This window comes from Rhinolophus sinicus, linkage group LG01 (assembly GCF_036562045.2).
Source record: "Rhinolophus sinicus isolate RSC01 linkage group LG01, ASM3656204v1, whole genome shotgun sequence".
Classification (NCBI taxonomy): domain Eukaryota; kingdom Metazoa; phylum Chordata; class Mammalia; order Chiroptera; family Rhinolophidae; genus Rhinolophus; species Rhinolophus sinicus.
The window spans coordinates 41,399,304-41,420,493 of record NC_133751.1 but is presented as its reverse complement, the minus strand read 5'-3'; the positions used below and the strand labels follow the sequence as shown (position 1 = coordinate 41,420,493).

Genomic DNA, 21,190 nt, shown 5'->3' with positions numbered 1-21,190 from the left:
TTCTTATATGAATTTTCAGTTTACTTAAGGTTTCTAGGAAACACTTTTGATTTTTCTTTGTACGCTTCCAGATGCCTCTCTCCTTCTGCTTATAATTATACCATTTGGTCTTTTGAATCAGAGTCACTATTTCTTGGATCCATATCACCCTTTTTCTTGTTTTTCTCCTTATTTTGTTGAGGAACATCTTAAAATAATTTCCTCTTGGATCCATATCACCCTTTTTCTTGTTTTTCTCCTTATTTTGTTGAGGAACATCTTAAAATAATTTCCTAAGAACACATACATGAGAGGTAAGCTTTGTGACCCTATGCAATAGACAGGTCTTGAATCTCTTTGCACAGTTGGTTGATAAAGTTTAGAATTCCAGGTTGAAAATACTTTTCTCTAAAAATTAAAGGTGTTTTCCCATTTTCTGCTACTATCCTGAGTTGCTGATGAGAATTCTGATGTCAGTCTTGTTCTCATCCCTTTGTAGATATTATGCTTTTCATTACTTTGTTACCTTGTTTATTTTCAATCTTTGGAAGTTTTTGAGTTCTTTATTATTCTTGTGATAATAACATAACATTTTAGGGATAATTTATTAGACTAGAATTACTAGAGAAGGACCAGCCTTACTTGTTTTCAGAATAAGAAAACTTCTTATATTGTGAAATTTCAAGTGTGCCTAAAGGTCTGTGTACTCTTCCACTTTCACAAAAAAATTTGAGTACTATACTAACATGATATATAAAATGCCCATAACTAGGTCATTTACTTGGAATAAGACACAGATATTTTCGAACTTTCCTGCTAATACACAAATCGGGAATAATAGGTTAATTCATTAGCATTTATTGAGTGCATTATCCAGTGCATTAAGCACTGGAGATACGCAGATAAATAAAACATATATTGCCCAGTGAGAAGCAATTTCGAACATCTATATTTATTAGTTTTTTATACATCAAGGTTGTGAGAAACTAGTATATATGGTTAGTCAACATAAGATCTTAGAATGTGGGAGGCAGACACATGAACAAATTGGAGGCAGAAGTTGGAGGACTTGACTCAAGGTCCAGCTCTACACATGGAGTATTAGGAGGAAGTGCGGGATGAAAGTTAGGGGGATGAACTATGAAATCAGACCAGCTGGCTTCAGATTCCACCTTAATATTTACATAGCCATAAAGGTGTTTAACATAATACCTAGTACAGACCATGTTTCCCCGAAAATAAGACCTTGCCGGGCAATCAGCTCTAATGCGTCTTTTGGAGCAAAAATTAATATAAGACCCGATATTATATTATATTATATTACATTACATTACATTACATTATATTATATTATAAGACCTGATCTTATAGGAAAATAAGACCGGGTCTTATATTAATTTTTGCTCCAAAAGATGCATTAGAGCTGATTGTCCGGCTAGGTCTTATTTTCAGGGAAACAGGGTAGTAGCCACTGTATTAATATACATATTAGCATATTATTATTATTATTATTATTATTATTATTATTATTACTATTACTACTACTATTATTCCCAGTTAGTTACTGTGCAACCTTGGCCAAGAGACTGAACCTCTGATAATCAATACTGTCATTGGGATAGTGGAATTAATATTGATTTCTATGCGACAGGATTACACATGAGCATACATCAAATTCTTAATAATTGCTTGTTATCATATAGCACCTATGTGCCAATGTAAATTCATAAGCAGTAATTTTTATAGCCCGCATTTCAGAAACACTGTTAGAGCAGTGCTAGGCTCATCTATATATTATTACTATCAATACCACAGCATTAAGGGTATAACAGACATTCCTCCAAGGCTGTAAGTAAAACCTATACTCAAGGCCGTCACTTTGTTGAATAAAATGATCCAAACAATCAATTTAACCTCAAATGTGTTTCAACTTGTAAAACACTGAGTCATTAACCTTAACAATGTCATTGTGCTCTTACTACAAAACGCCACTAAATGAGTGTCCAGGGGAATATTTAAGAGTACAATTCATGTAGAGTAATGTACTAAAAGCACACCAGAGCCTGTTAGAGGGAATAACCCTTGAGTGCACTGTGAAGGATTAAGTAACTTAAAACAGTGAGAAGAGAAAGGTAGACATATAGAAGAGGCCCCGGCAGTGAGACATCATGTGCGTTTCTCAGAATAGCAACTTGCTACTGTAGTAGAAATTGTGCTTAAACTTTTGACGACCTGTGGGGTAATGGGGAAACTTTTATCCTTTGAGTTGTATTTGTTCCATATCTGTCACTTAATAGGAGTATGACCTCTGTCTCAGTCTCCTTGTCTATAACAAGGTCAAAATAATCCCTACCTAAATAGCACAGCTGAGGTAATTACATGAGACAAGAAAAAAAAAAAAAAGGCCTTGGAGTATATAGAAAACTAAACAGATCAAGGTATCACTATTATTAACATTAAGAAAATGGAATTACCTGATCCAGGGTTTACATTTTCACACATTGTTCCTCATTTTAGGATTTCAGTGTTTCACGTTTTAGGCTTTTAGGAATCAAGTAGCATTTAAAAATATATCGTAGGATGTTTTTTGGACCTGATTGTGGTTTAGAGAAAAAAAAAAATCCTTCCTAGTCACAATCCTTATAATGTTGTATAATAGCTAACAATCTTTTCACTCTACTGTATACCATTTCCTCTGTGTGTATCTTACTGTTATAGGGTCACATAGTAGAAATATAAATTTAAGTCCATCTCTTTTGCAAAGTTTTGGTAATTTATAAAATATCTATTAGTGGCAAAGAACATAAACAAATGAGGCTTGATGGTTATCTGCAGATATTGCTATTTCGCTATGATTATCATTACTTTGAATCATAGTTGGCAAATAGATAATAAACATTTACACATATAAATGCATATACACATATATTTATAATAGATACACACTTACGAGTATACACACATGCATATGCGTAGAGAGAATAGAGACAGTGATCCTGTTCTTTAAGAGTATGGCTCTGTAGAGAAGATATTATAAGTGTCTTTTTGTTATATGATAATCATAGCTAAAGTTTACTGAGCACTCACTCATGTGCCAGTAACTGTGCAAAGCTTTCTCTCTATAAATGTAGATACTGATAACTCATGTGATTTGGTGATTCTCAACTGGGAGTGATATTGCCCTCTAGGTGGCATTTAGCAACATCTGGAAGCATTTTATGTTGTCACAACTGAGGGGAGGGGGCACTATACTGGCATCTAACAGAGACCAGAGATGTTGCTAATTATCCTTCAAAGCACAGGACAGCCCTCTACAGCAAGGAGTTATCTGGCACAAAGTGTCATAGTGTGGAGGTTGAAAAACCCTGATATGACTCTCAATGTAATCATGAGCTAAGTATTATTATAGTTCTCACTGTATAGATGAGGAAAGTATAACTTTAAGACATTAACTTGTAAAGGCCTACAAGCAAATAATAATAATAATAATAAAAGGATAGGATTTAAATTCAGTCAGACTGACTCCAAAAGCCACACTCTTATTCACAAACTCATTCCCATTAACAGATCTTAAAGCATTCCATAGTTTAAATAGAAATTACATATGTGTGTGTGTGTGTGTGTGTGTGCGTGTCTGTATTTGTATGTGTATGTATATATATATATATATATATATATATATATATATATATATGTATACACACACACACACACACACACATTCTTGCAATGCTGACTAGGTATGAGACTTAATAGATATAACAGTTAAACTTCAACTTTTATGGCCATGGTAGGGTTTTGCCCTCATAAATTAATGAATTGAAAGTTTCAAACAAGTGGGGAAATGACTGAATTGTTGATAAGTAAACAATCTATTCAAAGTTCACGTATGTTATACCCTTTGCTTTCGTAGAGATGGGAAACTTGCTTTGAAAATTGCTAATGAGAGTTGAAAGTTACCTTCAAGAAGATATGCATATTTCAAAAGAAATAAAAGTCATTACGCATTCTCTCTAAAGAGGATTCAATCTCAAACTGTCAAAAGCCTAAAATCTTCTACATATATTACATATAAATGCCATCTTTTAAAAACCTCTTTCCATTTTTTGTTCTAAATTAGCTTAGTGGGCCATGGTATTACAATATCTTGGTCCGGCCCGTGAATAATGTGACAGGTAATTTTTCCACTTCTTCTTGCCTGTAGTTAAATTTGACTGAAGATATGGAAAACAACTTTTATGACTTAGATGGTAAAAATAAATGTTCTGTACATTGTACAAAGCTAGGTTCTCGCCAGCTAATATAAAATATTGCATGCTGGATTTGCATCTGCTAATCAATAATTTAAAAAAAAACTAGGGACATTTTATACTAATGTACACTGAAATATTTCCTCAAAACAAATTGATGACATTAGTAATAATGTCAACATATCTGTCATGTTCCTAGAGAGCAGGCTTGTCAACACTGAAACAATATTCTACTTGAATGTGTTCAAAAAATGAATAGCAAATAAATAACATTCAAAATTGGGATGCGCTAATGTTAAGGATTAATGCTTTATGGTAAAGAGAATGACAACGTTCAAAGAATGTCATAGTGATAATAATCTATTCCTATCTCTACAATGGATGAGGACATGCCTTCTGCAAGAGCCTATGGTTGCAAATGACATGAAAATTCTCTCTAAGATAGTGTAATTTGGCTTCATTTAGTTTATAATGATCATAATTAAATCTAAACTATTATAAGCAAACCACCATCTGGAACCATAGCAAATCAAGATTCTATTTTCTATGATGACCAATCATGGAAAGCTTACGCAGACTTCTACTTTGCAATATCGTATAGTAATGTGATTAGATAATAATGCAAACCAATGAACTTAGCTAACTGGAACATAAACAAATGTACAGTGTGTCACTTGGAAATACTTCAGTATTTTATCAGGGCCTCCTAACACAAACTGCTATTGTAAAAGAACAGGATTGGAATTTGATATCAAGTGTTCTGAATGTACACAAAAATATATTAAAACGGGGAAGTGGAAGGATCCAAAAAGTTAGACATTCTATGTGCAGTTTGTAGGATGAAATGAACTCTTTCAGGAATAGAATGATAGCAATATAATCAAGTGAACAATACAATATAGCAATGTAATCAATGAACCTACAAACCATTTTTCTATAAAAATAATCCTCCGTAGTCCACATTAAGGTGATATATTAGTTTGTTATGGGTTGAATTATGTCTCCTAAAAAGAGGTTGAAGTTCTAACACCCTTACCTTATTGTGAAACAGAGTCTTTGCAGATGAGTTCGTTAGGATGATCCCTAATCCAATATGACTATGTGCTTATAAAAAGGCAGAATTTGGACACAAAAACAGAGAGAAGATGAATGCCATGTGAATACTGGAATTATGCTGCAACAAGACAAGGAATGCAAAAAATTGACAGAAGACCACCAGAAGCTAGGAGAGAGACATGGGACAGATTTGTCTTCACAGCCTTCTGGAGGAACCAAGCTTGCCAACTGACACCTTGATCTTGGACTTTTAGCCTTCAGAACTGAGCAAAAACCTTTTGTTGTTTAAGCCTCCCAGTTAGTGGTACTTTTTATGGCAGACCCAAAAAACTGATGCACTGTTTAAATAGCGGTTGATCCACTTCAGTGTACTGTACTGTTTTATGGGTCAACACTCTAGGTAAAAATGCAGTAGATGCAGATAGGACAAAACCTGTAGCCTCAAGTAGCAATCACACTATAGCGGAAAAAGAGAATACAAATGACTTCAAGGCACCATCGTGTTAGATGTCATGAGAATGATAAAAACAACACTTTGTTGGAGGGAAAGATTATATTACTTATGAAACCACTCAAAATTGTTAACTGGGAAATGTGGAAGACTGTTAATCAAGAGAAAGGAAGGGAAAGAGGAGCATAATTAAAGCAGCTTTTTAGGAGGTTAGTTTTCAAGCACTTTGCAGGATTAAGTAGTCAGTGAAAAGGCTACGAAATTAGGAGACCAAAGTCCAGATATGAGGGGATAATGAATGGTCTGAACTGGACAATGACTATTGATTAAAGTATAGCAATGTGATACATTATAAGATAAAATAAATTGAACCAAACAGTAGAGTAACCATTAAAATAAAAAAATAGGAGTTAGAAGAATTGACTGGGGTGTAAAGAAGAAAATATTTGACAATATAAAAAATTAGAATTTGGGTAGATAGGGCTATGTTCTTGGTAGTTGGTTTTACCATAAGTCTGGATTCTGGATTGAAAGGACATTATTGCACCTAGATACTTTTATAAATGAGTTCTACCATTAGCCAATCCCTGGATAATTCCAGAGACTGACCCTAAATATTGCTAGGGAAGTACAGCAGTCATGGTGCTACCTGTTATTTCGACCTCCAGAGAGGCACAGGGATTTGTAGATTTGTAAGACTTGCTCTCTGCTGAAATTTCTCTCTTTGATTTATGATCTGACAGGTACAGTCTCAGATTTTACTTCTCCTCTATAGTACCCTGGAGATTTATTTTATCAATGGTGTATGCATCTGTATTTCATAAAGTATCCAATAACCTATGGCAATGGTAAATTTTAAAATCTATACGTAAATTCTAAAAAATAAAAATAATTAAAATTTTAAATGAAACACTGTTGGCTATGGTCCAGATACCCTTATTGGCTGTAGAAATCACTTGGCACTGAGCCTGGGCTTCCTTTTATTGCCATTTATTTATTTATACTCTGCCTGGATGCTCTAAAGAGCTTATAAATCCCTTGAGTGTTATGGATTGTATCATCGCTTTATCTGTTTTTAATGCATAGTGTAGTGTTCTACACATGGTCTGTGCTCAATTAAACTTAACTGATGATTGTGATTAATATTTTTAAGGAAGAGAAAGATTAAATTCCTTTCCTGTTACAATAATACATGTGTTCCTTTCCATTATTTCCCCCCTGTGGAATATTTTTCACACACATAAAAAAGTCTAAAAATGTTTTTAGGACATCTCTAGGCTTATGAGTCTGGTACTTATTTTAGCAGTGGAGTTAAATCTTCTGTTTAAAATAAGCTAAATCCCATTCTTCATTAACAAAATTTTATATTATATACAAAAACATAGACAGAATCTAATGTTAAACAAAAGAGATAAAATACAGCTATCATGAATAGCATTGATATTTAGAAATCTGTATCTTCCACCTCTACTTTAAACCCCATTCACCCACCCACCCATGATGAAATGTCACTTTTTCCTATGGCACCTCCTGAAAAATGACATTGGGGAATGATAGAGTACAGTGCGGTACAAGTCTATTTTTCTGTTGCCGTACAGGTGAATCATAGTGTAGTAACAGCACCGGCTATTCTGAAGGGGTGGCATGCCCACTAGACAGAGACGTTAATCATGACCTGGGCTCTTAACACTGTGCACCCTGTTCACATCCCCAGGCATACAGGCATACACATATACCTTTGTTCAGCATTGAAAGCAAATATCTTTAATTTCAAAATTATGACCTCAGAATCATTAAACACTGATTTATATACATGTTGAACTCCAATTCTTTTCATTGTTCCCTCTCTCCCACCTTCTTAGAAATGACTGTGAACTTGTTGCAGGGATTCTATGTATTACTTCCTTTAGTAGTTTGGAGCAATATATCAGGACTTTCATAAGGCAATCTCTGACACCTGTCAACATGGTTGCCACACATTTCCTATTTTCCAGTTTCACGGCTTCAAATGCTTTAAATTTTCTTGAAGTGCAGCCTTTAAAATGTGAGCATGTTGATTTGCAGAAGGATTCATGCCTTGGTAATTTGAACATAGATTCCTTTATAAATGTCATCCTGGTACTGATTATTAAATTACAAATTTATAATTTTTTTAAGGTGGATCCTCCAGTTAACATCTGTGCTATATTATATCTATTTTTATATGTGGAATGATATTTAATTATCTTGATCTCTACCAACATATTCATTTCCAAATGTGAAGTCTACAAAAAATGCCCGTTCAAAATATTTTAATAAGTAAGTTAATACTGAAAAAGGTAACATAAGAAAAAATCAATTAAAACAACAGGGTATCAATTTTGCCTATCAGACTGGTAAATACTTTTTAATGCATACTGTTGGTAAGAGTGAGATTAAACAACATACTTATGCTCTGCTTTAAAGGTTTTAAAATGTACCACCATTCAGAAAGGTCTTTTTCAATACGTCGAGAGGCTTAACATATTCACACTTTGACACAAAATTTATGCTTAGGTATTTTTCCCAGAAGAACTAGAGAGAGGAAAATATATCAACTCTAAAAATGTCCCACAAAAGATTATCTATAATAATAGAACAATGCAGGCTAAGTTAATATCCAATAAAAGACGAACAATTACATCAATTATGATACAACTATATCATGGGTTATGTTTCAAAATAATATAAATAACTATTAATGTTCACTTAAATGAAAAGAAACAACATACACCTAGCATGATCAAAATTTGATTAAAGAGGGAAGGAAGGAGGGAAGGAAAGAAGGAAGGGAGGGAGGGAGGGAGGGAGGGAGGGAGGGAGGGAGGGAGGGAGGGAGGGAGGGAGGGAGGGAGGGAGGGAGAAAGGAAGGAAGGAAGGCAGGAAGGAAGAGAAAAGGAGGGAAATAATTAAGATTTGTATGCACACAGTAGCATACAAATCTTAATTTAAAAAATGTATTCATCCATTCATTCACTCATTTAATAAATGTAAAATTTCCAATAACTGTTTCAAGAAAAGAGTGGACCATTTTGATTTCATAGTAGTATGTAATCATAATCTGTAAAACTGAGTAGATGACAGAGAGCTAGCATTTGAAGTTTGCCCAGAGTTTGTTCAATGTTCCATCAAGCATTCCTTTGCACAGAAAGTATATAAAAATTACTTTAAAATACACATCCCAGACATTCTCCTTAACTGAAAAATTTTCCTTTTGATATTTTTTTTTATTTCTTCTCATGCCTCTTTAAGCTTGAAATTTTGGAACATGTTTTCAAACATATACTAGAAGTGATTTGCTGTGTTGCGTATCTTACCGCTTCAACGTCTCAAACACTGAATAGCCACACCTTTTAGAACGGAGGTTAGGCCAGCACCCTGTTGATATTTCCAATGAGTCTGTAAAAATTGGTTCAGTCTCAAATTTTCTTAGTGGCAAAACTTAGGTAATAAACTCAAGACATTTGAGCAGGTTTATTCAAGAATACTTATCTGTCCCACATCAGGACTCTCCATAGTTTGGCATACCTAAATTTCATGTTCTAGAGTTTAGTCTTCTTCTTTTTTCCCCCCAACATCTTTAGATGCTAAAGCAATACAGATGGATGTGTCCCCTCAAAGCCCATTAGTCTCTTTATAGATTAAGTTCTAGTTATTATGATTTCTAGGATCTCAGAATTCCCTGCTCAGATGGCCCCATATCTGCTTCCAATGATTGGGCAGCCCTCTTCTCCAGGCCCATCACCTCCAGCAAATACTATGTCTCCAGTGTGCAACCCTCGGTCCAGAGAGTAGGCTAGGAACAGCTGTTTACAGGTGCTATAGACCTTGCTCAGAAGCACAGACCACATGTCCACATACACGTATACAAGGCACCTCACAGTGTGGGACAGAATCAAGAGTGAGCAGAAAAAGAAGAGCAGGTCAAGAAGCAAGGGTCAGGGACAAGGGATCAGTTCTTCCCTTGTCACCGCATTTTGATATAGGAGGCTCAGGCATCTGAGAATATTAAATTAAAACCTTCCTTCTCGATAATTTTAAACATGTATTTGTCAAATCAGTAGGTAAGAACATTTTTATTTAATATTTGTTTAATTTACAACATTCAAATATTTAGTATTTAGCCATATGGTATAATGGCCTCCATTTGCACTATTGCTTGTACCCTGAAATGTTAGGGAAAAGCCAGGCTACAGTTTCACCTGTCAGCAAATTAAAGACATAAAGTCTGTTGAAAGAGGCTAAATTCCTGAGTCAACTAAAATATTAAAATTAGAAAGAATAGGAGGGAAACAGAAAGGGAGTAGAAAATTATATAGAAAAAGCAGAGGATGAAAAGGAAAGAAAATATATGAATAGTATGGCCATATGTGCAGGAAAGGGTAAAATAAGCCAGATAAAGCAGGACAGAGAGAAGAAAGCTGAGAAAGAAGCAAGAGAAAGAGGAGAACATACAGAACAGGAGTTTAGGAGAGGGCAGCTATAGCTAGAAGCATTGGAGCAGGAATAATTAAGTCTGTACTTAATGTTAACTTCTTCACTCAATTTTATGAATCTCTTAAGCTTCTATTTCCTTTTACTACAGAGGAATGGATTAAGCTACCTGGATTAAATGATCAATGTTGTTCTAAAGGTCAGTGAATCTATGAGTCCATCAGAGAAAGTCTGGGCCACACACATCTGTGGACCCACCATTCTTAGACGCATCCTGTAACCAAAGAAGCCTATGGTCTTATTTTGACCACTGAGGTTGTCCAAAATCGCCCCTGAATTGTTGAGAGTTTGCAAACCAATGATAGTCAATGGGCTACCATTCTTAACCTGGACCATGTGACCAATACAAACAGAAAAAGTGCCCTGAATTTAACCTCAATATTTTGCCATGTGCAATGTCTTAATCTGATTGTATTATGCTTAAGAATAGTTCCCAGAGTTATTCATACAAAAGTTTTAAATTAAAATTCCATGTATATATTCCTGAGTCATAAGGTAGAAATGATCTCTAAACATGAAATACCTGTAAAATTTCTAATGCTCTGATAAGAGTTACAAATGAACAAAAATAAAGTGACAAGATGTTAATTTAAAGAAGAATGGGACATGACCTTGTACATAAAGGTATTGTTTATTTTTTCCTACTTTTACAAACTTATCAGTACTACATAAACAATACACTATTTAGATTTAAAACATTCTCTACTGATAAGAGAAAGATGGGTCAGAATAATTTCAATGCTAAAGCTATTGACAATAAACTATAGAAATCAAAATACTGATACATTGTTCTCCTTCAGAATTCTCTCCATTAATTTAAAATCATAGGAACAGAACATCATGAAAGGAGACTGAAGACAACTGCAGCTCTCTTGAGACTAATAAAAAAAGCCAGAACTTTCGGGAGGAAGCAATAGTGATCTTTGTAAGCCAAGTGGCCTTGGCTTCAAGCCATTGCTATTTATTTATTTATTTATTTATTTATTTATTTATTTATTTATTTATTTATTTGTATTTATGAGACGTGATGGCCACTGTTGTGTCTTTCACTGTAGCTTCTATACAAACCTTTGCTTATTAAAAAAAAAAACAAGCGAAACTATAAGTTCTGTGTGAAACACTATAAGCTGTGAAACAGATGTTGAAGAACTGCAATTCCAGATGCAAACAAAATAGTATAAAGAAGTTGTGGAGATTAAGGAATGGACAAGAAAATTTACTCATGGCCTTTGTCGTCATCCACAGCTGCATGAACTCCAGATACGTCATTTCCTTCTGGAGTTTATAGTTACAGCATAGGGTTACCAAAACGCCTCTTAACATTTTAATTAATCATTTAAGCAAGTCATATAAAGTAGTCCACAAAATGGTTTTAGATGTCAAAATATTCTACTTAAAGAAATGTGTCACTGAAATTAGAAGAGACCAACTTGTCCATCTCCTCATTTTTGAAAATTAACTTGGAAATAAAATTATAGATTCTATTTTTTTTTGTAAAAGAATATAAAAATTATTATAAGAAACATTAGTATCAGTTTTGTCATATATAAATTACGGGCTCATTTTAAATTTAGTTAAGAAATTGTATCCACTTCCAGCTATTGCTTAACATTGAGAATTGTCAAAGTTGAAATGTTTAGAACATTTGTATAGGAAACTAGGAAAAAAAAGAATTCAGCACCATAGCATTACACCGCACTATAGATGTAGTGGGAGATGGAAAGCATTTTAGAACCACTTTAGAACCACACATCTGGTGCTAGTGTGCTAGGTCTGAAACCAGATTCTATAATACCACTTATGAGATGTATGATGTTGGCCATATTACTTGACCACTTTGTGTCTCAGTTTTATCTTTAATGGAAGTAATACTAGTACCTTCCTAGTAAGTACTAGTTACAAGTACAAAAATTAAATTACATTGATTAACATGTTTAAAGGACATAGGACAACAACAACAAAAAATGTCTCCCAGAAATATATATGAGTGTTTGTTAAATAGAACTTTCCTTGATACTACCCTGCCTCTATTACTTTACATTTGAAGCTCTTTTAGCCAATATAATTTGTCCCACTAGTTGGCATGCTAATAATTTAGAAGCTGGTTCAATTAAATAATCAGTAAAAAAAGAAAACAAAACAACAACCAAGAAATACAGATGTAAAATATTTATATGTTAATTTAAAACCTGTGAGTGCATGGGTATTGGCCAAAATTTTGATGTAAAGCCTTTTGATGTAAAGTCTTTTAATCTGAGCATTAGCCTCTGAATAAAGTTTTATTATTTCTTTCTTGTCCTAGTTATCATCTACATTTCAAGATGCCTTTTATTTAAAGTGGACTTATTATAGATATTTATGAAGTTTACTGAGTGCATAATGTATCTAGAGTCCTACAACTTTCACGAGTCTTTACAAGTTGCCTGGTCCATTATACATCGATTATTTATTAGAAACTCGGCTTCTAGAGGGTTATCACTATAGGTTTCTTAGAAGTAAATTTGTTTTTCATTCTTATTATTCACATTTATGTAGCAGTTAAAATTACTTAGTTATTCATCACAAATGAAATGGGCGTATATAGACCTGAGAATATAGCTGACTCCGGAAAAGCTTACCACTGATTCTGAGAGGATACAAGTATGCAAGAATTCAGAAACAGGCTTCCTGTGATGAGCTTCAAAGAGCCTTGGCCACTGATCATTGTGTTTTAAAGAAAGGTAAATTGCCAAGGAACCCCACAAGTTGGTTAAGTGGACGTGAGTTAAAAGAACTTTAATGGTACTTTATTTGATTGTGTATATGTCTGAGCCCCAATCTAGACTGTAAACACTTTGAGAGAAGGAAGGAGTGTTTTATCCATCTTTATATTTCACCTGTAGTGCTGCATTACACCATATGCTTAATAATTGCTGGCTAAATAAATTTGAATTGAATATCTGAATAAATCACATCAAACAGGGTATCTTAACCCTATGATCTTAACTTAAATGTAGCCAAATTTACAACATGGTTGATCAATAAACCCATCTGTAACTATTACTATTGAAATTATCAAAAACTTCATTATAAAAGAAGTTGCCTCATAACAGGGATGATCACAATTCCTGAAAATAGCATTAGAGTTAAAATATAGTGCATATGCCATATATTTTCATCCAATGATGATAGGCATTTGGAATAAATGTTCTTATTTAGAATTCCAAGCAAGGGGAAGAGTTAGGGGAAATCTGTCCTCCTTGCAGCCATTTCAAAATATTAGGCAATTTGAAGTATGATCTTTCGAATTATCCATTTGAGTCTTAGGAGTTTCTCCATTCTTTGTTTTTTCAGTATCTGTCTCATATTTCAATTTCTTGTGTTTACTCCTCAGGCTCTTGCAAGCATACAGCAACTTTAATAGCACTCCCTCTGTGACAGGCATTTCATATACTGTACAATCAAAGCTTTTCAAGTCTGCTCTATAACTGTTGATTTGTTGATTGGGGTTTAACCTTCTCCTCTAAAGGAAAGCTTCTAAGAAGTGGAATTCTTTGTAGAGTCACAGTTTATGAGAGTGTTATATTTCCTGCTTCATGCTGTTTGTCAGGTGAATGGGATGGTGATACCCAAAGATGACTGAAAAAGACACACACAGGTTTATATAGCATCACAGTTCAAATCTTTGAAAAAGAGCGATGTTGAACACTTTGTCAGATATTATTAAGAATGAAGTAAACTAGTTTAACCAAAAATTTTTCTCCAAGTCAGCATTTCTTCAAGTGTTGTCCAGAGAACTTCAAAGGTCCCTGAGATCAACACTATTTTCATAATAATAGTGACATTACATGCCTTCACACTCACATTTTCAGTCTGCATTCACAGTGTGCAAGGTAAAAAATTTCATTCATGTGGTTTTACTTCCACATTGAAACTAACCTTTAGGAAAATAATACTTATCAAGTTTCAGGGTAGTAACAAAGAAAAATATCTGTAATTATATGAAAAGACTACTAGACCGGATTTTCTTTATACATTTCAACCAAAACAACATACAACAGACTAAATGCAGAAATAGATATGAGACTCCAACTATCCTACATTGTCTCATTAAAGAGATTTGCAAAAAAGTATAATGCTATTCCTCTAATTTATGTTTTCTTGTCTTGGGAAATATAATTTGCTTTCATAAAAATAAGTTATTTATATTAATGTGTAACAAGTTTATTATTGGTATTTTATATGGATTAATAAATAAGCATACTTTTTCTCAGTTTCAAATCCTATTACGGTAAATATTTGCGTATAATAGTCACATAAACAAAAGCCCTTTTGTTTGGAGTCTCTGATACTTTTAGAGGATAAGTGGGTTTTTAGAACAAAATGTTTGAGAATCTCAGCCCTTAATGAAGTAAGCCTAATCTGAAAATAATACTACCATAAAGTTTGATTGACATTGAAAGTACTTTTTCTAAAATAAGTTACAAAGATCAGTAACGAACTAGAGAAAACACTAAGAATCCCTTTCTGTCCCATTGCCAACTGGCACACTTTTCTTATTTCTAAGTGACATTTTGTAAGTTTCCTAGCTATCAGCATGAAACAGATTCTATCAGATACTGCAAAACATCAGTACAATTATGCATAGTTACACATACTATTAGATTACTTAAGCCAAGAGCTTTCAATCGATGTTTGAACTGTTATTACCTGTTAAAATAACAATAATACTGACTAAATTCCAAACTGAAATATAATGAAAAAATGATGTCTGTTACAAGTTTGGTAAGTTCTTCTTCTACTTAGTAGAATAAAATCTGAAGAATCAATATGTAAACTATTAGTTACTTTGCTCCAAAATGTATATATGTATATTATAGTACTGTATCTGTATTGCATCTGCATAAATTATTTTTAAAGTACACAAACACGCACTCATGCTGCTGTATATCAGTTTAAGAATCAGAATGGATATCAAAGTCATCTAACTTAAAAATAATAGGAGTTTCAAAACAACTATGCTATTTATTTTTCAGTCTCCGGTTTACTAAATGATATTGAAACAATTATGAGTAAAAATCCTGCTATACAAAAGTTATAATACCCCTGTATCTCATTATCATTTAAATGTTAAATCCTTCATTATAGAGGTAAATTGGGTTTAAAATAGAATGTTTTGAGCAGAAGAGCAAAAAATAAAAGGTTAAACAGAGTGAGGAACCAGAGCTTCAATTTGTGGTATAAAGCTTGCTAGGGCATGGAGTAATGTTTTGCTATAGTAAGAAAGCCAGACCCTCTGACATGCCCTATAGAGAGTAAATATACTGATCTGGAACAAAAATTATGTGAAACAGATGTGAAGTGACAGAAGAAATGTGCATTGGACCACCAGCCTGTCATAAATATTGCACTGTTAATCAGAAGGCATCTGTCTTTCATTTCCTTTTCAGCAATCTCTGCACTACATTTAATCTGCACAGAATGCTTCTCCTAACAGGTGCAACAATGTTTACAAATTAGAAACCTTATTTAAATGAAGCTTACAACTAGAGACCTTTCAATTAACAGGACAATATTTTATGACAAGGGATTTTTCTAACATATGGCAAATCCATAAATTGCTTTGCATTTGTGAAATTTAATTATTGCAAATATCATAGAATAGACCCACGGAAAAGCTAAAATAAAAGTTGCTTCAAGCAATCTTCCACAATACATTAGCATCCAGAGAAGCCAGAGGGAAAAGGTATTGATGGGGATTTGGAGAGTACGAAATATTTGGGATAGAAATTATAAAATGTCACATTTAATCAAAAATTAATTTTAGAACTAATAATGTCCAGTATGTCCATAAAAAGTGGTGTCTATGGCACTAGTTTATTTTCCTACCAGTTAAATTTTTCTAATATTATTATTCATTGTTGAATTGAATATAACAGATTCATAATCAATCTTTCTGGATTAAACAATGGCAGAAATACTAAGATTTGCTTTGTAATCACCTAAATAAATTTTAACTAGGTAATTGCTCAAAAAAACATATCATAAAAATAGCTCACTTAGAACACAGATATAATTTTTAAAGTAAAAGGGACTGTAGAATTATCCACTTTAACTATTTTACTCAAAACGAATACAGACATAATGAACTGGGTCAGTAGGGGCAAAGTGCATAATATTTTTAACACAAGTCTAGTGAAACGTGATGCTTTAGGTTGATCATTCATTTCCCAATATTTGATAGAAACAGGTTTTGAAGAAATATTATTCTTAACTGCACTCTAGGAAAAACAACATGGAAGATTCTTTAAAGAGAACATGGCAAGCTAGTGAGTAATGCACAATTTAGCTGATCGTGTCCATGAAGAAAAAGAGCCCAATGTTTCTAGAAGTCCAATTTTTCAATAAAGCACAGGTAAATAAAATGTATTTGTAGACTGGATCTTGCCCTTCAGCTTCCAATTGGCAACCTTTAGTGTAATAGTTTGAAAACACGAGCTTACTGTTCAAAACTGTCTTGGCAATTTTTTATTTTTATGACCTTGGATAAGCTACTAGATTTTATGTTTCATTTCGTCCACAACAAAAACAAAAGAAAAAAACAAAAAAACAAAACTGTGTTAATAATAATAGCTGACTCATAGGGAGGGATATTGGAAGTATTAAATGAGATGAAGTAAAAACACATAATGCAGTAAATACTCAATAGGTGGCAAATAAAATGTTATACATTATATGTATAATATATATAATACATAAATATATGTGTTATATTTTAAATCTAATTTCAAATTCATGAAAAAGCTCTAATTTCTTTATCTACTTTACTAATTGATATAAGATTGATCTTTACATCATGGATAAAACCGTTCAATGTTTATAATTCCTCTTAATATATACAAATATTTATTATAGATTAACACAGAAAACAAAGATGTCGTCTGTTCTTTGAAGAGTTCAGCACACAAAACTACCTCACGTCAACCTTTCATATTTTGTATGGGACAAGTTTATTTTAAAAAATATTCTGCACTATAGGTATATAAACAAAGCTGTTTCTTTAAAAACATGTGGATTGTCTTTTAATTACTCTTTTGGAGATGCATATAGTAGAAAATGATTTTGATGGTGGAAGTTAGATAGTCTGGGTATAATTTGGGGGAAAAAATAATTAGCTTCTTTAAAGTAAGCTGGTTCTAGCAGATAGACTTTAGCCTCAGGAGTTTCACAGTGATGATAGTACCTTCTTAGAAGTCACTGCTACTGCTTCCCAACTCTTCTTCCTATTGACACCTCATATCCTTCAACTGATCCAAGTCAAATGTCACCTCATATGCCTTAACGCTTATTGTCCTTAATAATTAATAAGATCCTCCCTTCCACTAATGTGTTCCTACCTAAAATATTTAGAAATTCTCCCACTAACACATTGGACCTACTAAGCAGACAATAATAATTGTGATGATAGCTATAGTTGACAAAGTCCTTGTTATATGCTCAATGTTAGCTAATCCCTTTACACGCACAGTCTCATTCATCCTTATCATAGCTCTATGAAGTAGATTGCATAAGTATACCAAGTTTCCTCATCTCTAAAATAATTCTGAAAGAGGTTAAAGAATTTCTCTAGTAAGTATCAGAGTCAGGAGTCAACTATTAGCGCCATTCCCAAGGCTATACTATATTTCCTTTTTAAAGTCTTGGCTTAAAACTCAACCAAGATGAACAGACATGTATTGAATAAAAGCTATCATTCAATGAGTTAACATGACAGGAGCTGGATGGGCTGAGATGGGGGAATGATGAAGAGATATTAAGAAAGATCAAGCTGAAAATTAAAATTGAGTTAATTTCTTAATACATGGATTTCATTATGGTGCATATAGTGGACTTGTGTAAAAGGAAAGATACCTCTACACATATACCTCATTTTCAAACAATAGCACATGAAAATCCAAATGTAAAAAACAGACAAATCATAATGATTACTTTGTATTATCCAAGAATTTATCTCATCACAGTAAGATTCACCCAGAATTTCTCCCTCTATGAATTTACGTCCTTAGTGATTATTAGTTATTTACAGAAGAAACGAGGGGTGCGGGAGGGAAGGGGGCAGAAGGGAAGGAGGGGGAAGTTGCAGAGAAACAGAAAACTAAATATTGCTAAAACCTATCAGAAATTAAAATTGCACATCAGAAGCTCAGCTTATAAACATAAAATTTAAACAGAGCATTTCAGGAATATCTATGATTAAGAACAAAACAGTCTTTATGTTCCAGCCACTGTTTTGTTAATGTAATAATTATCAAGCAGGACACCCTAAAGGCTTTTAAGGAGCTCCCCGAAAGGCATGCACAATTTGTAAAAGAACATAAAATATTTATCTACAGAGAAAGTTTCCTGTGACACAATATGAGAAAGATTAAAATGCTTGAAGTCCAATAGATGGATGAACACAAACTTAATTAAGGTGAATCATGCCTCTGTGATAATGCTTTGGAAAAAGCCTCTTATCTTCACACAAATAAAGTATCTTTTTAGGAAGAAAAACTATTGACAAACTTTGGGTAGCTAATCCACAAGACAAACATTAATATACAGCACATGAAATGCATTTTTCCTTGGGCAAGGAGAGGAGAAGCTGTTGCACATGTCATCTGTTTCTGTGAATACTGAAGATTGCAATTACGTTTTGATGTCAATCCAACTACTGCAAATTTCTTGTTGCAAAGCACACTGTGAAAATGTGAGTGACAGTATAAATCTTTTTTAATTGAATTCAACAGTATTGAAAAGAGCTGATGTTTTCAAATACTGTTACAAAGCCTCTGAACAACAAGAATAACTCTAAATAAAGCAGCTTCCAGTGACCTGTTTGGTAAGAAAGACAAATAGCCTAGATAAAATCAAATTCTGCATGTCTGCTATATTGTGTGCCGATGTGAAGGTTTTGCATTTTTAGAAACAATTACCTGTAATGCCTTGATGTCTTCATAAGCAAACTGCAAAGTAGGAACTCCAAGATGGTTGATGAAATAATTGGCATCACCTTGTATCTGCACAGAACTGACATTTGTGTCTGGGCACTGAGCTCTTCTGGAACAGTTGAAATTATTTTTCTGAAAAACACGATTTAAATTGTTAGCACTTTGTGAAGGATGTAAATGTCTACCTATTATGTTGCTTTGTACACCTGAAACTTACAAAATTAAACAAACAAATAAATAAATAATTGTTAGCACAAACTATGCTCCTCGGGTCATCCCTAAAGTAAGGCTATTCAAAATGTGGTCCATAGATCGGCAGGATCATTGTTACCTAGGAACTTATTAAAAATACAAATGCTCAGGATCCACCCATGTCTTCCAGAATGGAAACCTTCAGGAATGGAGCCCAGGAATCTGTGTTGTAACCCACCTTTATGATTCTGGATTCTGATGCTAACTGAAGTGTGACAAGCACTGACCTAAATCAAGCTTTGCTTGTTGTTGTTGTTTCAAAAGCATTTTTATCACAGAAATATTATAAACTGCTTAATTTGAACTATTGTTAAAGAATGTGAGTCCCTGAAAATGTTTAGTTTTTTCATTTTTGTTTTCTCCCCCCATAAATTTAAAGGATGTCTTGGTAGGATATAATTCCATTGTGCTAAAATGTTTTACGAAAAGCACAGTAAGAATTTTCTTCATTTCTTCTTAAAAGCATATTCCCACCTCTTAAGAACATATGTCAACAACTACTGTGGGCCATTCAGAACCACAAAACGAAGTCCAATCTCTGGGAAATATAAGGAGATAGACTATTATTTCTTAAATTAAGAGCAGTCTAGCACACGAAACAAACAACAGTAGCTTTACAAAAATAAAAACATACTCAAAAAGCAAGTAAATTAAGAATTTCTAAAATTAATATTGATTCAAAATGTCTTCTCTACTAAAATTTCCCCAAACTTAGAATCTTTATGAGATGCTATTGTCTCAAGTATGAAACATGGAAGATTATAAATGCCCTCAGCAGTAATCGTGAGGGAAATAAGACAGTAACACGAGAGAACATCATACCTAATAGCAGAATGTATGTACTCAAAACACATTTGCCACTGAATCAAAAATCAATGGATTCTTCCACCCATCCCCCCCACCTCACCCCATGCTTCTTTGGCATGACACAACTTCAAAACTACTTAAAAATATATATACTAATAAAGATTTGGAAATAAGCTGTTTAATATTCAGAAGTATTCTGACTTTTCTTTCCAACTACAGTGTTAGAGTTTTTAAACAGATAGTATTGTTTTGATACCTATCCAATTTTCTTTGAGGACCTAATAGAAAGATCTTTGCAACAAAGTTAAAATCAATTAAATTGGAGAGCCTTGTGAGTGTATATAAACAAGGTCAGGTTTCAGCCTAATTTTATTTACAAATATCTTGGGTAATTAAGCTCTTTGGACACAGAAAGAAAAAAGAGTACTCCACCACACAGTCTAATTAGCAGCAACCTGATGCTATCTATGGCGACTCCTACCACTCTGCTTCTTTTGAAAGCCCAATTTTCTGAAAAGAGAATTAATCCTCTTTCACTTCTTATATCTTCCTGGGGTGAAGATTCCGGAAGGTTTTATACATGGGACAGTTTAGGGAGGGTACTGAATATTCCCAAAGAAGAGCTATCTTAAAGTACTAGATCATGAATAGCATAAAAACTACTTTATATCATGTAAAAATTCTCAGTGTTTTTGAGAGACTCAGGCGTTAAAAACTGGAACTTGTGAAGCTCTTTGTTTAGCCAGAATATATACACATATATATATGTATGTATATATATACATATACATATATATATATATATATATATATTTTTTTTATTTTTCTTTTTTTTATTTTTTAAGTGAATTTGGATGTCTTGAGCAGGCATGACATTGACCAATGTTCCATCATTGGTTTCTCACACTCAGCCG

The 21,190-nt window shown here is 33.4% G+C and overlaps 1 protein-coding gene across 5 annotated transcripts in view; it reads right to left on the bottom strand.

The window, feature by feature from the left end:
* The window catches only part of NAALADL2 (N-acetylated alpha-linked acidic dipeptidase like 2), a 1,208,457-nt gene that overhangs the window by 183,687 nt on the left and 1,003,580 nt on the right, over window positions 1–21,190 (bottom strand). For all 5 annotated transcript variants that reach the window (XM_074328105.1, XM_074328114.1, XM_074328118.1 and 2 more), the window contains one exon: window positions 19,203–19,349. In XM_074328105.1, the coding sequence (XP_074184206.1) occupies window positions 19,203–19,349 (147 nt within the window). The remainder of the gene's footprint in view (window positions 1–19,202; window positions 19,350–21,190) is intronic.